Source organism: Lissotriton vulgaris, chromosome 1_1 (assembly GCF_964263255.1).
Source record: "Lissotriton vulgaris chromosome 1_1, aLisVul1.2, whole genome shotgun sequence".
NCBI lineage: Eukaryota > Metazoa > Chordata > Amphibia > Caudata > Salamandridae > Lissotriton > Lissotriton vulgaris.
In genome coordinates, this window is record NC_141685.1 from 1,688,575,964 (window position 1) to 1,688,598,578 (window position 22,615).

General features: G+C 43.9%; 1 protein-coding gene across 2 annotated transcripts in view; it reads right to left on the bottom strand.

Moving 5' to 3' along the window:
• The window catches only part of MKLN1 (muskelin 1), an 808,470-nt gene that overhangs the window by 289,251 nt on the left and 496,604 nt on the right, over nucleotides 1–22,615 (bottom strand). For both annotated transcript variants that reach the window (XM_086918927.1, XM_086918926.1), the window contains exon 12: nucleotides 9,875–10,004. In XM_086918927.1, coding sequence (XP_086775053.1) covers nucleotides 9,875–10,004 — 130 coding nt within the window. The remainder of the gene's footprint in view (nucleotides 1–9,874; nucleotides 10,005–22,615) is intronic.

The following is a 22,615-nucleotide window of genomic DNA, read 5'->3' on the forward strand; positions in this document are numbered from 1 at the left end:
ATTCTTGGCTCTCCAAGCATCCAGCAAGTTGAAGTCTTTTATTATATTCTTAAGAACTGAAAGAGACTTCTTAGGCGGGACATATTTTGCTCTGGAGGTACGATCTAATTGACAATCTAAAACAAGATTGAAATCACCCCCGAGAATAACAGGTGCTGTGCTCAAGATTAATATCTTCTCAAGATTTCGAAGAAAGATTTCATTATCTTCATTCGGGCCGTACTATACTGCGAATGTATAAGGTGAACCAGCAATCAGAAGGACCGCAACCAACCATCTCCCTGACTGGTCAGTGTCCCAGCTCTGTACCATAATTCCCTTATTTGCCCTGGTGATTATTGCTACTCCCCTAGAGATTCCCTTCTGTCTAGAGCACAGCACACCCTGTACCCAACGTTGTTTCCCAAAAACCTTCTTACACACTTCTGCCTCAAGATGAGTCTCCTGCAGCAAATATATACTGGCCTCTAAGTTCTTTAAAAAAATCGCACACCCTTTGCTGTTTCTTTAAACTTCCTATACTGTTAAGGTTCCATGAGATGATTTTACTACTAGAAAGTAGGTTTACAGCCATAGCCAAATTATTACCCAGCCACCAACCCTCCAAGATGACTGCAACATCTGAGTCAATTTATATTGCATTTCTGCGACCAAATGAGGACTTTTTATTCTTTTTCCCCTCCCCTCCCCTGAGGAACCCTCCCTTCATCTCAGGCGTTGTCTAGCCCCTATGGAGCTCCCCGCCTTTCAGCACCCTGTCTGTCCTATCCCCTTCTAGCTACTATATGTGAAATGTGTTTTTTTAAAAATATTCTATGCATTTTTTTGCAAAGAGAACTAATCATTATCCCTTGTATGCAGTGTTCATTTTCATATAAGCAGTAAGTGATGGGTCTAAGAGCGATAAATAGAAACTAGACACACCCAAACCAAACTACTCCCTCATATTAGTTAACAACTCATCTACTTCTTCTGGCTGGTTACATGTGTGCATTTTGTTATTCCACATGATTTTTAGCATAGCTGGAAACTTCATCTGCACTCGCGCCCCTAATGATCTAGGTTCAGGCATTCTTGAACCTAGTTCCCATTGTCTTTGGGCTGTTCGTCCTCCTATATCAGACCTGATTTGGTATGGATTAGCTCGATAGTGGAGTGAGGCGCTCGCTAGGGACCTGCTGAGTATTAGCTCCTTAACGTTGTACGTCTGAAAATATACCAGAATTTTCCTGGGTGCCTTACGGTCTGGGTGAAGTCTGAAGGGATCTCTATGGACTCTCTGTATTTCTGCCTCTAAGTCTATGACTAAACGATCTTTCAACACACCCTCCCTAAGGAGTCTACAGACAAAGGCTTTAATGTCCTCCACTTCTTCCCCTTCGGGTATCTTCAGTATGCGAAGATTGTTCCGCCGTGAGTGAGTCTCCAAACGTTCCATTTCCATCATTAGAGCCCTATTTTGCTTTTTTAAGGTGCAAAGATCAGCGGAGCTCTCTGCCGTAGTGACCGAGAGGGTAGAAACCTTATTTTCCAGTGTGGTTGTCCGAGTCTCTATGCCTTCAAATTTGGCTTCCAAAAGATCAAACCTATCATGTAGTCTTTTTGATTTGCCTCGGAGATTTCAAACTTCTCAAGTAAATCACCCCTCAATGACTGAAATTAAAGCCCTATTTTATCAAGCTCTGGGGCAGGGGTAGGGGTCCGAGATGTATCCATTTCAGGTCTGGCATAAGTTTGAGAGGCTAAAGTAATTGCAATGTCAGGCTGGTTACGCACTGGGATTGCTTCCAAAACTGTGTACTCTCCTGATAACAGGTGGGAAGACCTTGCACCCTCTGTGGTTGAAATAATCGTAGAGTTTATAAGTTCCGAGCCCTTTGAGGGTGTTTGGGGTATTACAGAAGAAGCTTGATGAGTTAGAGCATTCTCCGCCGCACTATTACAGCCACTCAATAGTGTGTCTATGTCCGGAAGAACCGGTCCCGCTAGATCTTCTAGCACCTCATCAGCTTGCGTTTCCGCGATAGGGGAGTACCTGTTCTCCAAGACTAGGGCAGATATAGAAGAGGTCTGAGTTAGCTGAGTTGGCTGTGCATTTACTTCTGCACCTACCCCCTCCTTTATGGAATTCATTTTCTCCATAACTTTAAAGTAACTTTTGAGATAGGGTGTACTTTTTTGTGTCGGAACCTGCTGGGGGGTTTTATTCCTGTCCCCTTTCTTAGAGCACCACTTCCTCTTACTCTTATGTGGTATAAGTGGTGTAGGTCTCACTTTTTCACCCAATTCCACTGAGTCCCAAAGCCCCCTGCTGCCTTAGTTCTTGTTTAGACCTCAGTTGTTACCTGTTTCTTACCACCTCCCCCCTGTTTTTAGACTGCTTAATACCAATTAATTCCTTTTCTCCGGTCCCTGAGAACACTGTTACCAGGTTTGTATCTACTGAAGCTGTGGCAGTGGAGCCTCCGCCTAGTCCTACTGAGCTTACTTGACACTGGCTTAACAAAACTGGTGCTCCTGTCAACAAGGCTGCCTCCATATGAACACTTCCTTTAGCAGAGGCTAAATATTTAATGGCAGAAAAAGGCCCACAACACACAGGGCCTCTAAAGTGATGCAGAAGCTCTCCTTTTGAATGTTGCCACACTTCCCATTTCCGATCGGCACACCCCGAATCCCAAGCCCCAGATCCCAAACTTATCTCCACTGTTCTGCTTCCTAGATTTAGGGAGACCGTGGAGATAGTCACCAACGCCTCAGCTGTCGTCTCCAAAACCGCTTCCGAAGCAGCGTCTCTCCCAACGTGAATCGGCTCCGCCCCGTCCTCTAGGCGCAGGCTCAATGCTACCATTTCCCCCGGGTCCTAACGCCGCCTCTGCCGCTGCTCGCCTCACTCTCGCGGAATCCAAAAAGCAGGGGAAAGCCAAAAAAAGTAGCTTATTTTTACCACGTTATACAATTTCTGTTTCCCATATCATCCGCTCTAACCGTAATGCTGCTCAGTAGGGGAACATCCACATACTCGTCTTCGGTGCTTCCACACGGGGAGCACCGCGACAGCCGCTAGCCTGCCGCCGCCATGTCCCTCTCGGGCCACGCCCCTAGAGGAGATGCTCCCCCCTCCGTTTTAAAACATTATTTACTTTTTTTAAAAGTGCTGCATTGCGCGCAGGCCTGAATATGGTCGATACATAGACGGTTCAGCTAGTAACAAGTTAGAATAAACATCTCTATTTATACAAGGTAAATTCAGAAGAAGGGTGTCTGCCTGTGAGAGGCATTAGTATGTTGGCATCTACGAGCTACTATGAATCTATTGCAGGTTGGTTATCAATCAATATCAATATGAAAACAAACACACCCCGATCAACCCTCTCCAACAGCGATTGTATGATTTGAAAGATATTCTAATCAAAAGAGGGGAGGTGGAAAACGGATCCATTCATTTTCCAGGTAGATATAGGCTAATCAAAAGAGAAAGGATCACTTGTCCTGCTCAACCCTGAGTGTACAGGACTAGCAAGGGGTGTCCCAATAAAAAGACGGGACACCCCTTGCTAGTCCTGTACACTCAGGGTTGAGCAGGACAAGTGATCCTTTCTCTTTTGATTAGCCTGATTTGAAAGATAAACATAATGTAAATGGATAAAATTGAATGACGGGTAAAGTACAATCATCTATAAGGCACAGTGTCCAAACGAGTAGATGTGAAGAGTCAGCGTCAGTCTCGTAAAATTCGTGCCTAAATCAGCCTTCCATCCTTGTGAAATTAATTAAAAATACCACCAGCAAGTTCAATAAAGAAAAAAAAACAGAGAGGAGGCCTCTCTGATGTATACATCTGTATGTAGAAATTAGCAGTGAACTCTTTAAATCACTATATACCTATGAAATATGCCCCGTTCTAATTCTAGTTTCTCAACAACACTTTTGTGCTTAAAGAGTAGGCTCAGTGCACTAAGAATACAGCAAATGCCATGTTTGGGTCATTACTGAGCAAGTTGCTGAGGTATTCACTTCTAGCACCTAGGCGTCCTCGCTCGAGAGTGGAGGGCAGACTCCTCGCCTCGCTCAAGAGTGGAGGGCAGACTCCTCGCTCGAGAGTGGAGGGCAGACTCCTCGCCTCGCTGTAGAGTGGAGGGCAGACTCCTCGCCTCCCTCTCGAGAGTGGAGGGAAGACTCCTCGCCTCGCTCGAGAGTGGAGGGCAGACTCCTCGCTCGAGAGTGGAGGGCAGACTCCTTGCCTCGCTCTAGAGTGGAGGGCAGACTCCTCGCCTCGCTCGAGAGTGGAGGGCAGACTCCTCGCCTCGCTCGAGAGTGGAGGGCAGACTCCTCGCCTCACTCGAGAGTGGAGAGCAGACTCCTCGCCTCGCTCGAGAGTGGAGGGCAGACTCTTTGCTGGAGAGTGGAGGGCAGACTCCTCGCCTCGCTTTAGAGTGGAGGGCAGACTCCTCGCCTCGCTTTAGAGTGGAGGGCAGACTCTTTGCTCGAGAGTGGAGGGCAGACTCCTCGCCTCGCTCGAGAGTGGAGGGCAGACTCCTCGCCTCGCTCGAGAGTGGAGGGCAGACTCTTCGCTCGAGAGTGGAGGGTAGAATGCACTTCCTAAACAGCTTTCTTATGAAACGATATGGAACCTTGAGATTAAAAATGTTTGATAATGGCACTGGGTACACGTTAAAAAAAGAAAAAGGTGGCGGAAAAGGCTCATCTGAATCCCTATGCCATTCTAAAATGTCATTGATCCGTTCATTGATCAACTAAAGGAATAAGAGGACCTTACAACTCTGTAATGCCTCCAATAGCATTTCAGTCTATAACTCTATCTAGGGAGCTCCTCTGCGCCTGCTGTCTTCTCAACAGAAGCTATCCACTGTAGAGTGGGGAGGAAGAAAAGTACTTAATTGTGCACATAGTATTGCGTTTTCCCTTGTACAAGTATTCAAGATTTTTCAGCACGTTTGATTAGGTAGTTATATGCTGAAGCCCCTCTAACTTATTTCACATTCCCAGTAATCGAAATTCTTAATTTCATCATTCTTACCACTTTAAAAGCCATCAAAAGGATTTCAAATGGAAGCAAATGTGCATTTGGCGTGACTTGTGTTTATTATCCTTTTCCTTACCTACCTCCCCACATCCCAAAAAACACCCAAGGCAAGTGGATTTCTAACCTTTAGACATTCTCCTACCTTCTGAAATCAATAAATCATTCCTCTATGTGAACAGCATAGGAACTTTTCGCCTCATATAAATGCCCTAAAGAGTTCACAAACCACATTACCAGTATTTGTGGCAAATAGACACATGTCAAACTTCATTGAAATTAAACAAACATGCCTATGGCGAACACATCAAATAGAACGTGTGGGTGGGAAATTACCAAAATAAGTTTATTTTTGGCTGTCAACCAGCGCAAACATCTTAAACACAGAATACACGGACGCTCGTGTCGAGACAAGAAAGGAACATGTGACTACTCATTAACAAGAACTGTTGCCTTGCAGCGCTACCCTGTGGATTGACAAATCAACCCAAATGAAAGGGCTGCCTGATCTCGGGTTATTTGGAAAGAATAAGACTGCTGAAGGCTACAGCCCCTTAAAACAGGGATCCATGAAGAGTACTAAGTCGTTGCAACTAAGTTTTATTACAGAAACACACAAAACATGTCCAAAATAAGAAGGAGCAATATAATCGATATCACAGCCTTATGCTCAGGTACGACTAGAAGACCATGTTGCAATTCTTTTACATCATAACATTAGTCCCCTAAATACCACACTTGTGGGACGGTACTAAACAAAACAAATCTGCAAACCAGCACAGCTCAGTAGTGAAAGTGGCTTGAGATCCTGAGTCCTGACCACCACCAATAAATCACTGTTGAGAAGTTTTTATGTCACAAGGGCAAACAAGCTCTTTTGAAAACAATATCACAAGGTGCACTTGAGCATGTACAGTGTCTGTGTACTGGGTTTTTCAAAACATTGCACTAGAATAACTGGTGTGGAAATCCAGAAATGTACAAGTTGTAGATTTGAAGGAACACAGCAGGTTTATTAAGAAAGGGAATTCCAATGTTAAATACACCCACTTGACTCATGGTTCACTTATGAGTGAGATTGATGTGGAGAGACAGAGCCATGTGCTTGATCTAGGAACATCAGCACTAAGTTCAGAAGTTCAGAAGAGTATACAAAAAAGTAATGGGTGGAACGCTTGAATACATCGGGCTGCATCAAAGTCCTTCTTTATTTTGCACACCCTGTCACCTCAGTTTGCACCCAGCCATATGCAAATCAGTCTTGACCCAACTCCAGTGGGAACAGTACAGCCCGAACTGCAAGGCCAGGTCCTCCCTGACCCGTCACACAAGCAACACAGGACCAATCTCTCCCTAGTTTGGGGTCATCAACCAAAAATAGCTTGGTTCCAGTGACACAGCATGTACGGGACACACGTCTGGGCACATCCGTCCAGCTTAGGGCAACACTTTGCACAACACGCAACCCCAGTTTGATGCAGTCATATGCAAAGCAATCCAATAGGAACAGTCCAGCTCGACCAGAGGGGCTAGGTCCTCCTTGAAATGGAACACAATCAACCTAGGACTGGTTTCGCCCTATTTAGGGCTCATCAGCCAGGTATATCTTGGTTCTAGTAGGACGGGTATGTACAGGCATGGGTACCATGTACACTGTCTCTGGAACAAAGCTATACCTGGCTGATGAGCCCTAACTAGGGCGAAACCGGTACTAGGATGCGTGTGTTCTAGAGCAGGGAGGGCCTGGCCTTCCATGAGCTTTCGGTCTGAATTCACATATGATTAATTTCAGTAAGTCATGAGCACTGAATTATTCAGCCAAACTATGACTGTCCATTCCTAAAAAAGGCCTTCAAGAGCACTTGGCAGTTTGTTGTGGTTTTAACAGAAGGAAGCTGCACTGCATAAGGCCGGTAAATCCCCTTGCCAGAAGGTTGGGGTTATTCCCTTTGCACAAGTTAATAACTTGGAATGTGACTGATAGCACTGGAGACATATTTTGGAGCTTTTGTTACTAAAATGCTTTATGTACCAGTTTTCCATTTCATTTTCAGATCGAGCCTAGCGCAAAGCACATGCGCTGCTCTAGAAAACGACCTCTTGGAATCACTTCAGCTTTTCAGCAAACTTGTGTGTGTGTGTGGCTAAAAAAAGCCACACGCATGAGTTTTCTGAAAAGCTCAAAAATTGAAAGCTCGCTGTTGGCCAAAGGCGGGTGCATGTCCCGCCTTCTCTCTAAACATTAACTCCCCTGGCCTAGGGAGCTTAGGAGCGAGCAGCAGCGTGGCCGGGGGCCAGCTCCATTCCTGACATTCCTTGTCTAATTAACAGGGTCACCTTAACTTTCGCGGCCTAGCTGGTTTTAATTTAGCATCCTGCTTTTCATTTCCTTTACCTACGATTGGCTGTACATGCTGAAGGGCGGAGTCTCCTCCCATAATGCCAGCATGCTGTGTGAGGTATTAGACTGCTCAGAGTTTGCTCAGATTCACGGAATGTTAAGACCAAGCCAGGACTAAAATCTGCATTTCTGCAGCCTTGCTTTCTGTGCCCCCCCCTCCCCTGAGGTACGCTGTTCCTGTACTTTTGAATTTCGTTTCCTGGAAGGCATGAGACATTGTAGCCCTTCACACTTCCCCTTCTTAAGCATGGTGGGGCTTCAGGGCCTCGTGGGGGCTGGGGCGGCTATGTGCCCTTCTTATTTTATGCATGAGCCCGATTTTATCATGCTCCCCCACCCACACCCGCTGCCATGTGTCCTCACTGCTTGTAAAACTGTTAACAAGGCATGGCACGCACCTTTCAGAGACCCACACTACTGTGGTGGTTCGCAAAAGCCTCTACACATTCTATTTCCCTGCCAACGCTGCTCTGTCCAGCCTCTTTCCATTTTTCAGCAGCAGGCAGAGAAATTTGGCAAAACGATACAGTCTATGGGCTGCTACTGGTTATTTAATCATCCAGATGCCATTTCGCTGGTTGCATGATCAAGTGCCGGAGCCCTACGATAGAAAATAAGACAAGCATTTGCAATGCAATACGTCTCGCATTTGCTAGAGTTTGAGCTATTGGCATTGTAAATTACAATGTTTTTTTATTTATGTGTGGGTTTTGAAAACAAATAAATAAAAGGCATTACAATGGCAATAGCTTAATCTCTGGCAAATGTGAGACCTATTGCACTGCAAATGCTTGTTCTCTTAGTTCTACCCAGACATTAGAAGTCTACAACAAATGTTGGAGTCAAATTTGAAGACAGGTGTACTGCAGTTATTTTGGTCTACCGTGCTGTTCACTACTCAGTTTCCAAATTATTATCAATCATTAAAATCCTGTTGTGAACAGGTGGCAGGGGCTCTCAAGGGCTTAGCTTTCAATGTGCGCATAGGGAGAGCTCGTACACGGTTCCTCTCTTTTCCCATTGTTACTGACCCCTGCAGACCCACTACTCCTTACATCATTAATGTAAATCCCAGAAGATGAATACAGAACACATTTCAATTTCATGATTGAGCCTGCACTTTAATCAAATGGGAAATTTATCGCCTTTGCATTTGGCATTCTTCGTTATGTCAGAAAAGAACTCTGCTTTTTGTGTCCAGAGGACTCAACAAGGTAGATTTTGTCTTTATTGCTTTGTATCGGTCTATGCTGTTCATACATGACAGGTCATCACAATGGGCAGTCTGTTTAAAGTCAATCAATGCCTCAAAAGCTACATAACAGCCATCCTCTTTCATCCTGTTTAGATCCACTTTCAACTAGCTGGCTGAGGATTATAAGGGCAGACCTCTTGATATTTTATGTGAAAATTATACCCAAAGTTTATGAAAGCTTACAGTGCAAACATGTATGGGTTTAATATTTTGTGGATTTTTTTATGTGATCTGATTTGAGGGTATGCGTAAACAGATTATACTAATCCCCTGGACCACTTGGTTGCACACATCTCTCCAGAACGGCCATTATCGCACACATGAATCTTATTGAAAGGATAGTCTCACAGAAATCACAGCTGCACTATTTGTCAAAGGGTCTCAATAGTTGGAGGAAAAATCCATATTTTGCAATCTTTGTTTCTACTTGTTTTCTTAGGGTGTCTGTTCATCTTCCCAGGTCCTTTTTACTGGAAATGCATTGTTTGCCTGTGTTTTTGTCTAGCTACCCAAATCTTGCAATCACTCTGCCTGAGATCTCTCTCTTGTGGGAACACAGCGTACTGTGTCTTTTACTAATGCACATACTGTGGAAAAGGGTCCTTAGTGCCAAAATATGTTCAGGCAAACGCTTAGGAACAGAGTGGAGAAATAGACGCACTGGCAAGCTGGAAAATTTCAGAGGGTAAAGTTAATCCATTAGTATTCCCTCCACTTCAGAGAATTCTGCCCCTACTGAAGGCCTCGAGGAGGCATATTTAAAAATGGAGCAGTAGTTCTTACAGTTCCTGACATTTTTTGTCAATACGGAGTTGGCAGATGTCAAAGATGCAGTGCATTAGCGCGTTGTGAGAGACGTTTTATCAATGTTGACAGAGAAGGAATGATCAGTGATGAATAATTAGCACACATATGCATTTTGATGTTGCACTTATGACTCGGGGCTCTTAGGGGTGCTGTGTAACAATTAGGACCATTGGCATAAGATCAAGTCTTAGTGAAATCCAAATGCATCATCTGGGTTAGAGACTGGCCCTTGGCTTTACAAAGATTAGCATTCGGTCCTATTGAGTAACTAAGAACTTGCATTATCAGTTCACAAACGTTTGAAGAGCTTAGTCAAGAGTGAGAGCACTGCCTAATAAACATAACAGAACGCGCTCCTTCAGCTTACCCATGCCCGAGTCTTTTTTTGTGCCATCTGATATGATTTCCACGTGGTCACTGTCCACATCGTAGCTGAAGAAGTCATTAAGATAGGTCTTCGATCTCTGTCCACCAAAAACGTATAGGCATCGTTTCCTCTGGAGAAGAAAAGAGAAGTTAGCTTTAGCCACAGAGCATGAGGACTCGACCACACAACCAAAATGACTCACAACACCTGTAGCAACAAGAATTTGCAATGCAATAGGTCTTGCATTAGGAAAGTTTGAGTTGTCTTGTACATGACAAACTTGTTGTTTATGTGTTATTTTTGAAAATTGTGCAATTAATAGCTTTGTCATTTACAATGCTAATAATGTGACACCTATAGCATTTTTAATGCAACATGTTTTGTATTTACGTGACTTAGAAGTATTGATTTGACATATAACAATGTTTTTAAAAAAATAATTAATACTTAAATAAAAGTTATTGTGATTTATAATGGCAATAGCTTAAACGTTTGTAATTAACTTTTGTGAAGATTATGTTCAGTGTATTTTATTGTGACTAAAACAGAAGGGAAATATCAACATTTTTTGTGACATTTGTAATAAAGCTTGAAACATTGAGAGAACATATGTGAACCAGTTGTTGTTGAATGTTTGCACAGATTGATACTGTGGTGGCGCTGAGTGATGTTGTGGTGGCGACAAGTGATGCTGTGGCGTTCAATGATGCTGTGGTAGCGCATAGTGATGTTGTGGTGCCCCTGAGTGATGCTGTGGTGCCCCTGAGTGATGCTGTTGTTGTGCGATAGAAAGATAGATAGAGTGAGGGCGATAGATAGTGAGGGCGATAGATAGAGTGAGGGCGATAGAGTGAGGGGGATAGATAGAGTGAGGGTGATAGATAGAGTGAGGGTGATAGAGTGTGGGCGATAGATAGAGTGAGGGCAATAGATATAGTGAGGGTGATAGATAGAGTAAGGGCGATAGATAGAGAGAGCGGGATAGATGTGTGTGTAGTTGTATGTGTGTTGTTGTATGTGTGCGTGCGTGCATGGTTGTATGTATGTGAGTGTGCGGTTACAGAAGGATGCTTGTTGAAGAGATCAGCAGTTCAGCACAGGAGAAGAGAACAGGGAGTTAGAGAAGTAGGCGATGGAAGGGAACAGCAGATCAGCACGGGAAAAGAGAACAGGGTTTTGGAGAACGGGGTGGAAGAGAGCAGCAGATCAGGATGGGAGAACAGAACGGGGAGATAAAGAAGGAGGCGGTGGAAGAGAGCAGCAGATCAGCACAGGAGAATAGAAGAGAACAGGGAGTTCAAGAAGGAGGCGGTTGGAAGAGAACAGCAGATTAGTACCGGAGAAAATAACAGAGTTAAATAAGGAAGCGGGGTGAAGAGAACATGGAGGTAAATAAGGAAGCGGGTGGGAGTGAGCAGCAGATCAGCACAGGAGAAGAGAACATGGAGTTAAATAAGGAAGCGGGTGGGAGAGAGCAGCAGATCAGCACAGGAGAAGAGAACATGGAGTTAAAGAAGGAGGTGGGTGGAAGAGAACAGCATATGAGCACAGGAGAAATGAACAGGGAATTAAAGAAGGAGGCAGGTTTTAGAGAGCAGCATATCAGCACAGGAGAAGAGAACAGGGAGTTAAAAAAGTAGGTGGGTGGAAGAGAAGAGCAGATCAGCACATGAGAAGAGAACAGGGAGTTAAGAAAGGAAGCGGTGGAAGAGAACAACATATTAGCACAGGAGAAGAGAACAGGGAGTTAAAGAAGGAGGTGGGGTATTTGAGAGCAGCAGATCAGCACAGGTGAAGAGAACATGGAGTTGAAGAAGGATGTGGAGTGGAAGAGAACAGCAGATCAGCACAGGAGAAGAGAACATGGATTTAAAGAAGGAGGTGGGGTGGAAGAGAACAGCAAATCAGCACGGGAGAAGAGAACAGGGAGTTAGAGAAGGATGAGATGTGGAAGAGAGCAGCAGATCAGCATAAGAGAACAGGGAGTTACAGAAGGAGGCGGGTGGAAGAGAGCAGCAGATCAGCACAGCAGAAGAGAACAGGTAGTTAGAGAAGGAGGTGGGTGGAAGAGAGCAGCAGATCAGCACACCAGAAGAGAACAGGTAGTTAGAGAAGGAGGTGGGTGGAATAGAGCAGCAGATCAGCACAGCAGAAGAGAACAGGTAGTTAGAGAAGGAGGTGGGTGGAAGAGAGCAGCAGATCAGCACAGCAGAAGAGAACAGGGAAATAAAGAAGGAGGCGGGTGGAAGAGAGCAGCAGATTAGCACAGGCGAAGAGAACATAGAGTTAAATAAGGAGGTGTTGTTGAAGAGAGCAGCAGAACAGGACGGGAGAAGAGAACCGGGAGGTAGAGAAGGAGGCGGGTTGAAGAGAGCTGCAGATCAGCTCTGGAGAAGAGAAGTGAACAGGGAGTTAGAGAAGTAGGTGGGTGGAAGAGAGCAGCAGATCAGTACAGGAGAATAGAACAGGGAGTTCGAGAAAGAGGCGAGTGGAAAAGAACAGCAGATTAGCGAAGGATAAGAAAACAGGGAGTTAAAGAAGGAGGCGGGTTGGAAGAGAGCAGCAGATCAGCACATGAGAAGAGAAGAGAACATGGAGTTAGAGAAGGAGGCAGGGTGGAAGAGATCAGCAGTACTGTACAGGAGAAGAGAACAGGGAGTTAGAGAAGGAGTTTGTTGGAAGAGAGGAACAGATCAGCACAGAGGAAGAGAACGGGGAGTTAAAGAAGGAGGTGGGGTGGCAGAGAGCAGCAGATCAGCACAGGAGAAGATAATAGAATAGGGAGTTAGAGAAGGAGGTGTGGTGAAAGTGAGCATCAGATCAGCAGAAGTTAACAGGGAGTTAAAATGCAATGCACTATGTTTCTCATTTGGAAAGTTTGAGCTATTGCTATTGTAAATGACCAATTTTATTTTAATGTTTTGGTGTGAAAAATAGTGAAATAATTGCTTTGTCATTTACAACGCTAATTAGTTATAACCTTTGCAAATGTGACACCTATAGCATTTGTAATGCAATATGAGTTGTATTTATGTGACTTACATGTATTGATATTACAAACAACAATGGTTTGGAGTTGGAGGGTGGAGTTGGCTTTTGAGTTGGAGGGCGAAGTTGGCTTTTGATTTGAAGGGTGGATTTGGAGGGTGGAGTTGGCTTTTGAGTTGGAGGGTGAAGTTGGCTTTTGATTTGAAGGGTGGACTTGGAGGGTGGAGTTGGCTTTTGATTTGGAGGGTGGATTTGGAGGGTGGAGTTGGAGGGTGGAGTTGGAGGGTGGAGTTGGAGGGTGGAGTTGACTTTTGATTTGGATGGTGGATTTTGAGAGTGGAGTTGGAGGGTGGAGTTGGAGTTGGAGGGTGGAGTTGGAGTTGGAGGGTGGAGTTGGATGGTGGAGTTGGATGGTGGAGTTGGATGGTGGAGTTGGATGGTGGAGTTGGATGGTGGAGTTGGATGGTGGAGTTGGATTTTGAGGGTGGATTTGGATGTAGGATTTTGATTTGGAGGGTGTAGTTGGAGGGTGTAGTTGGAGGGTGTAGTTGGAGGGTGTAGTTGGAGGGTGGAGTTGGAGGGTGGAGTTGGAGGGTGGAGTTGGAGGGTGGAGTTGGAGGGTGGAGTTGGAGTGTGAATTGGGAGGGTGGAGTTGGAGGGTGGATTTGGAGGGTGGATTTGGAGGGGGGATTTGGAGGGTGTAGCTGGATGGTGGAGTTGGATGGTGGAGTTGGAGGGGGGATTTGGAGGGTGTAGCTGGATGGTGGAGTTGGATGGTGGAGTTGGAGTCGGTAGTTGTAGTTTGAGGGTGTATTTGGAGGGTGTATTTGGAGGTTGGAGTTGTAGTTGGAGGGTGGATTTGAAGGGTGTATTTAGATGTTGGAGTTGGAGGGTGGAGTTGGATGGTCTTTTTGGAGGGTGGTGTTGGAGGGTGGATTTGTAGTTGGAGGGTGCTTTTGAGGGTGGATTTAGAGGGTGTAGTAGTACTTGGATGGTGGATTTGGATAGTGGATTGTGAGGGTGGAGTTGGAGGGTAGCGTGGTGGGCGGGTAGAGTGGTGGCGCTAGATTGGTGGCGCTAGAGTGTGGTCGCTAGAGTGTGGTCGCTAGAGTGTGGTCGCTAGAGTGTGGTCGCTAGAGTGTGGTCGCTAGAGTGTGGGCGCTAGAGTGGTGGTGCATAGAGTGGTGGATAGGGTGGTGGTGGATAGAGAGGTAGAGTGTTGGTGGAGAGAGTGGTAGAGTGGTGGCGGTAGAAGGCTGTACTGCGTGTGAGAGAGTGTGTGTGTGTGAGAGAGAGAGAGTGTGTGTGTGTGAGAGAGATAGAGTGCGATAGATAGATAGAGTGAGGCTGATAGATAGATAGAGTGAGGGAGATAGATAGATAGATAGATAGAAAGTGCCTATAAATAAACCCATCAAAAACAAACACCTAATGAACAAATATGCCTGATTATTGAAAAGGAATAGACCAAGATATTAGATTTGTGGAAATACAATAAACAGAAGCAAGACAGTGAAGGGGCAGGAGAGAGTGAGACGCAAATAGAGGAAGAGTGGAGACGCCAAGACAGTGAAGGGGCAGGAGAGAGTGAGACGGAAACTGAGGAAGAGTGGAGACGCCAAGACAGTGAAGGGGCAGGAGAGAGTGAGACGGAAACTGAGGAAGAGTGGAAAGGCCAAGACAGTAAAGGGGCAGGAGAGAGTGAGACAGAAATAGAGGAAGAGTAGAGAGGCCAAGACAGTGAAGGGGCAGGAGAGAGTGAGACAGAAATAGAGGAAGAGTGGAGAGGCCAAGACAGTGAAGGGGCAGGAGAGAGTGAGACAGAAATAGAGGAAGAGTGGGGAGGTCAAGACAGTGAAGGGGCAGGAGAGAGTGAGACGGAAACTGAGGAAGAGTGGAGACGCCAAGACAGTGAAGGGGCAGGAGAGAGTGAGACAGAAACAGAGGAAGAGTGGAGAGGCCAAGACAGGGAAGGGGCAGAAGAGAGTGAGACAGAAATTGAGGAAGAGTGGAGAGGTCAAGACAGTGAAGGGGCAGGAGAGAGTGAGACGGAAACTTAGGAAGAGTGGAGAGGCCAAGACAGTGAAGGGGCAGGGGAGAGTGAGACAGAAATAGAGGAAGAGTGGAGAGGCCAAGACAGTGAAGAGGCAGGAGAGAGTGAGACAGAAATAGAGGTCCAGCTTGTTCAAGAGAGTTTGTTCACATGTAATAGGTTTCGAGTAATAAATTACTCGACCTAAAAAACTGGGCTGAGTGATCAACTCACTCATGGACAAAGGAGGCTTAAGATCTGTGCTCGTGTATTACATATGGTTTCACAATCTTTTTTTTCCATTTTTTTGATGGTGGAAAACATCTGTCTGGTATCTGGTGTGGGGTAAATTTTGTTTAGCCAATCCTTTGTGCAGAAGTATCAAACTCAATGCAAAAGAAATTTGTGTGTTTGCACAATAGTCCAAAATCTCTGCAGAACCCTCAAATTTCCAATTTGCATATGAGCAGCTTATGAGCCAAGGGGTTTTAACTTTGCACTCTGGCATTTGTAGTTCTTTTGACCCCATTCTAAAATTATAATTACAAATCTCACAAAAATACTGAACTGGATGAGGTACTCAGGAGTGGACCTGGGAAAGCTGAGAACGCTGTCTCCTTACCAAATATAAGAATTTTAAGACGTTAGTCTCCAAATTATTTGTATCATAAGTATTAGGCCAGTTGGGTTTATATAAAGTTTTAAAAAAAGACTGCAATCTCTAGAATGCTTTATATTGCTGTTTGTTTGGATCACAGAAACAAAATTTTACACCAAATAATCCTGACGATAAAGCTGTCTTGGAGCGTAATCCACGCAATCACTTCCCTCTGAGTTTACACCTTTGCCTGGCTCACGCTGCACAATTAATTAGTGCGCTTGGCCAGCTCACTTTTTCCAAAAATTGGATTCCGGCTGGAGTGTGTACTAGGGAATTTCTAACGCAGGGAAACTCAGACAAGCTCTTTGTTATTCCTCTGGCCTGGCTCCAGGGCATCTTAATCGAGTTTGACTCTCTTTGTGCCAACAGGGAACATAAATCAGCTCTTTAAAACACGTGGAGGAGAACCATAACCACTTTAAAAGATGAATGATATTAAAACGTAAAGGATGCATGAATATTAACTGAATACTACTGTCTGAGACACAAGCTATATCAAATATAGTGTCTGGTAATAGAAATCTTTACAAAATTATGAAACTTTTTGAATTTCAAGTTGTGACAGCTGACAAGTAACAATGTGGATATGTAACCATTATTGCCTAGTGAAGCTCAATTAGTTAACCAATTATATAGAAAAATAGATTGCATTCTGTGTTAAACTTTACTTTTCAGAAACGGGCTCTATATCAAGCAAAAAATAAAAACCTATAAGATATACATTAGGGAGACAAGGCAGAACATAACCAATCACAGTTGACAAGTACGCTCTTGTAGATAACATGCATGGCTTGAATACTGAACGCTAGCAGGGAGTGGTGGAGCCAGGGTAGAATAGGGCGTGGGAGAAAAGCAGGAGGTCAGAACAGAGACTGCGAGGGAGTGTGCATCTAGTCTATCAAAAAAACAAAAATGTGAATGGTTTAAAATACAAACAAATATGGGCTGATTTTGTTCTACCTTTCAGTATGCAAGTCCTTACTAGAATAGGCGCCCTAATCCAGTTTGTTACTGTTACAGTGACCGAGGTTCATTTAAAACACAACAAGAGCAGGACGCACATTCACACAATTGCCGGGTCACTCACTCATATACAGGTATGCCCATCTGTCTGTATATCTTGCCTTTTAGATCCATACGTGGAAAGCCAGCCAACTTGTGCTGATTTATGGAACTTCCTGGACCAAGGAAAAGCGTGGCCTCTCTCAAAAGGAAAAGAGCACATTCAACAGAGAACGGGGATTACTACCGATCAATAAAATTCCCTTAGATGCACGTTTACCTCTCTAGAAAATGCAAGTTTGGGGCAAATTACCAAGTAAAGAGTACATAAATGCTGTGAAAGTGTAAGCCACGTCGAATATCAAATAAATAGACTAAGAACGCCAGATAGCCAAGCATCTGTAAAGTACCCACATCCTGTTGATAGGGTTTGCACAATGAAAATCATGTTAAGCCCCCTATTGATCTTGATAGTAAGTTATGGTTCTGGAACAAAAGAAAGATGCCTCTTTTCAGGCTGTGCAACTGGAAAATCGATCTTTAGGAAGAAATGGATAACATAACAGATACAATTCTATGGTAGATGAATCCCACACTCATAATTGTTAGACCTGACATCCTTAGTGTGGTTTTTGTTGGCCATAGAACTCTGCTCAACTTTACCATTGCTAACCAATGCTAAAGTGCTTGTGCTCTCTCCTTCAAACATGGTGAAATTAGCTTACACCAAAATGGCACATTTAATTTAGTCGTAAGTGCCTAGTTAAGTGGTTCTGCAGGTACTCAGAGCCTATACATGAAATGCTACTAGTCGGCCTGCAGCACTGATTGTGCTACCAACTTAAGTAGCCTTTTAAAACATGTTTCAGGAATGCCAATGCAACCTGTGTGTGCAATCTTAAACTGCCATTTCAACCTGGCAAAATAAACCTTTTGAAAGGCATAAAGCTTCCTTTTTAATACATATACGTCACCCCTAGGGTAGGCCTGAAACAGCCCGTAGGGTAGGTTACATTGTGGTTAAAAGTTTGGACATGTTCTTTTAAGTTTTACCTGTCCTGGTAATGAAAAACCCCTACATTCTCCCATAGGATAACATTGGGTTATCTTATTACAATTATTAAATGATAACCTTGGATTGGAAGCAGGTGCAAAATTTGGCTTAGTGTCAGGTGAATTATAATTTAAAACCCTCTTATTGGTAGTCATATTTATAGTCCCAATTCTGAAAATGACCCTTTTAGAAGTTGGCCTTTTCATGTCCTAATCATTTGGTGCCTACAGCCTGTTCCTGGGACGCATGACTAGGTGTAGTTGGCCTTTGTGTATTCCTCCCAGACGGCATCCCAATAGTGTGTCTGAGCGTTGGCAGGATGGGTGGGCGGAGCTGTCACCTACTACACTTACACTTTAAAGGCACTGGCCCACCTCACACCAAGGGCTTCACACTAGCCTACTGTGCCCCCAGATTGACTGGGACCAGAGTACGGAGGCAGAAAATTCCACACACATCAGAAGGGGGAAAATTTCAGAAGATTCTCTCACTTTAAAGTGGCACCAGTTATAAAGCAGGGACCCTCAGAACTACTCTTCAGTACACCACTGGACTTGTGAACACTAGAGAAAAAGGACACCCTGCTGTCTGAGCCCTGTTTGCTGAGAAGGAAGACTGGACCTGTTCCTTTCATCCTAGGCTGAGTGACTCCAAGGGTCAGCTGACTTATCTCCCGTTCTGGCCTACAGAAACATTAAAAGCTACAGAGGCCTCCCTCCAGCGGACCTGCTGAAATGACAATGCTCTCCCTGCACATTGCTGCCTCCTCCACCGCAAACAAAAAACCTCATCCTGGACTTAAGAAGGTAACTTTCAGCTGGACTAAATTGGACCTTTCAGATGGACCTAATTAGGCCTACGCTTTATTGCAGTCGGGCTGAACTTGAGACTTTCACTCGGTCTCGCACGACCAGATCACAGCGAGTGGCGTTTTATGCTTTTAAGTGCTATACTTACCTGAAACCTTTAAAATTGCAAATCTCCGGTTATACCGATTAGATTTTGGTAGATTTGGTGTCCAATAATCTATTAAATGTTACTCTATTTTTCTAAATTGGGATGGGATTTTTCTTGCATTGTGTTTTCACTTTTTACTCTTTAAGTGCTGCATACATGTTTTACACATTGCCTCCAAGTTAAGCCTGGCTGCTTTTGTGCCAAGCTCCCAGATGGTTAAGAACAGGTTAATCTAGTGACGGTTTGTGGTTCACCCTTACAAGGATTGTGGCTGTTGCTCAAGAAGGCCTCACACTGCCTTCAGCCAACAACCCCATTTTTTACAATAATGATACAACAAAAGCTGCTGTTGAACATAAACAAAAATTCAGCCTGTAGTTCAATTACACTGGAAAGAAACTTTGCTGGTATGCTGAAAAACATCTTAAAGAGGGACACACACCTGCTTAGGTGTTTAAAGACTCCGCCTAAACAAGATCATCCTTGCATATTCTGTCCACTGGCAGCACTCTTCTCAAGCACATCTTTAGGAATAAATGAAGTGATATCCCTAAAAAGCTTAAAAGAACTTAAACTGCACCCTTATGAGCATATTGAGAAACTCCGAACTTGTATATGCTAATAAACACGACTGACAAAACAGAACGTTTATCACCCGTACCACAGACTGGTTTAGGAAATATTAACTTGCCACTTTTTTATTTCACCTCATATCCCTTACACAAAGGCAACAGGAGCAAGATGCATACAGCACAATGCGTTGCTTCTTTAAATATTTGTAAATTACATTGCAATCCCATTTAAACAATTTGACGGACCATCATACTTGAGATACAAACAAGTCACCTCTTTTTAAAACTGAAAAATGATCTGACTACTAATTCGTAGCAGGTTCCAGGTCAACTTCAAAATGATTGGCAACAACTAGGCTAACCACGGTCCAGTGGAGCAAAAAAACGTAAAATGAGTATATTTCGCAATCATAAGAAATCTGCCTCACACAACTGAATATCGGTGTCTCTCTAACTTTCCCAGGAAGACTATGGATATAAATGAACTAAAAACACCTGGAAATGACAACCAAGTATGTGGTCTTTAAATCCATAGGGCAGTATTGCCAGGTATGTAAGAGCAGTCTAAAACCGATCTGTGACAATAGTTGCCAACCACTTCTGTTACTGTTACAATGTCAATAATGCCATTAGAACACAAATGTGCTAAAACATTCGACCCTTTCATTCCTGTCGCTCTAGTATTCTGTTGTAAGAAAGCCCTAGATGAGTGCCTGTAGGAGAGATTCATGCAGCTGCCAGTAGGGGAAGCTATGCACTGAATTCAGAGCAACCTACCAGGCTGCCCTACTGTTAAACATTACAACGAATGTGCCACAGTCTGATAAATACTCACTTGTGCAACATTCTGTTATGGTTATTATGGTTTTTGTCTTCTAGATTTTCCCCCTATAGCTTGCACATGTTAATCATTTAAAAGTGAATGTATGTGATTACTATGGAATGCACATTTGTTTTATGTCACTTTTCCTTGCAACATGATATCCAAGTCTGCTCGAAAATATTCACAGTATTTAATAAGAGCTGGCTATTTTGTTCAAAATAATGGTTATTCAGTTATGAACAGAGTTTCATGTAAAGCAGATAGCGAAGTACCTAATTTATTGTTATTGCTCAAAGGAACAGTATTGATGCATGAAAATAAGTAAAAGGGCAGCAGGCCACTTTCTGATAATAGTTTATCTTGAAAGAGTAAAAAGCTACTAAATAATGTTATACAAGCTAAACACATGGTGTTTAGTGGTTGAAAACTTTGTGCAAGGAGACTCAAATGAGACAGGCCGTACAGAATTACATCATTCACTTTGGAGGAAGCCTAACAAGAAGGCATTCAGCATTCAATTGCTGGCCTGATTAGCCCAGCAGCAAGCACAAGATAAGAATAGCAAGCTCTGCTATGATACTGAACACAAAGCCATATTGTCCAAACAGGCATACAAGTGTGAATACTCTCTGCAACCTGAATTAGGCTTTCTTTTTAGAGCTAAGATTAGCCTAGTGCATTAAAGAATAAGACGGGGATTGCTATAAAGTTATATAGCAAATATGTTGGAAATTTTCTAGTTGTTTACGCTTTTAGAATACATTGCAGCTACCATTCTGTTTATCTTTATTATAGTGACAATTCGTATTGTGTCCTCTAAGATAGGTTTTTGATTTTAAGAATAAATCTTTAAAATGCATGCCTTCCTATTGTTCTTCAGTGTGTTCTTCCGGGATGAAAGAGGGTTTGGAGTACCATGAACTATCACTGTGATTTCTCAAAGAAGGAATAGTTTCTTACCTGTAGCTCCAGTTCTCTTGTAGGGGTATTTCCGTGATTAGTCATAAGCATTTGAATAGCCCAGACCATGTGCGGGGACCCCGGAGCACTTCGTTAGATATATCCCCTTAAATTGCCATCTTTCGCCTTTATTTGGGAAGGCCTGCATGGACACATAGGGGCACATGCATCAAAGGCTTTTGCGATTGCAAACTGTGCGCTTCGCAAAAATCGGCCGTTTGCAATCGCAAATTAGCCTTTGGAGATCTAGAAAATTGTATACCATGCACAATTTGAGAATTCGCTATTATTTGCAAATTCCTAAATTGTGATTGCATTTATGGACTCGCAATTTGCGATTCCTTAAATGCAATGCTAGAAGCACTTTCAAATAGTGATTTCGCAATTTGGGACCGCAAATTACAGACAAATCAAACTTATCTGTAATGTGCAAAAACTTTGAAAAGGGCACTAAAATGCAATTTTAAAGTTTTAGGCTACACACACACATGCCCTTGGGACATGTATGTGCGCAACATTGGTGCACAGATCAATTTCAGGGGTGCAACACTGTGTCCTTTTGACACCCTTGAAATTGCATGCGCAATTTGCGAGTACCTATTGGTACTCGCAAATTGCGCATGCAATCTCATTCATTCCTACAATACTGGAAATAAATTGGCCCATAGTAATGAGGATCATCTTAGTCCGTGACTGCGAGAGCTAGATGAGGACTGTCGCGATCAGGGGCATCGGTGGAAAGGCATAGAGAAATCTGCCAGACCAGTTTATCCATTGGGCATCCTCCAGAGTTCCCGGTTCCTACGAGGGATCCCCTTCCCTAAGGAGATACCAAAACAAACCATAGTAACGGATGCTTCTCTCCTTGGCTGGGGTGCACACAAAGACTACCTTCAGGCAAGTGGTCCACGAAGGAATCCATATACCACATCAATGTACTGGAGCTACGAGCGGTTCATTTGGCTCTGAAAGCCTTTCAGCCATCATTCCACTCCAGTTCCCTGCTTGTCCAGACAGACAATATGACAACAATATTCTACCTCAACAAGCATGGGACTCGAGATCACGACCGTTGGAAGGCCAGACGATCTCGAAATGGCTCTTAGCCAGAAATCTGACCATCACAGCAACTCACCTCCCAAGTGTTTAAAATGCTCAGGCTGACGCTCGAAGCAGACTCCTTCAGGAAAACAACAAATTGGTCTTTAACGACGATGTTATGCAAGGTATCTTCAGAAGATGGGGTACTCCAGAGGTCGATTTGTTCGCTACCGCAGAAAACAACAAATGCCAAAACTTCGCCTCGAGGTTTTACTAACAGGGAACTCTAGGGAATGCCCTGTGGATAGACTGATCAGGCAGATTTCCCTACGCCTTTCCTCCAATACCCCTGATACCGACAGTCCTCATTGATTGGGAGTGGCTGCGTCAGTGGTGGTTCACAGATCTTCTCCACCGGTCTCTCCTGCCACATCTACGGCTTCCGTGTCGGCCGGACCTTCTAACGAAGTTTGGCAGACAGATGGTGCACCCCAACCTCTCGTCATTGAATTTGGAAGCATGGCTCCTGAGTTAGTGCAGTATGGACATTTGAATTTACCTCAGGACTGCATGGAGATACTTAAAGAAGCTAAGAGACCATACACACACACACTTCTTATGCATATAAGTGGAAGAGATTCTGCATCTGGT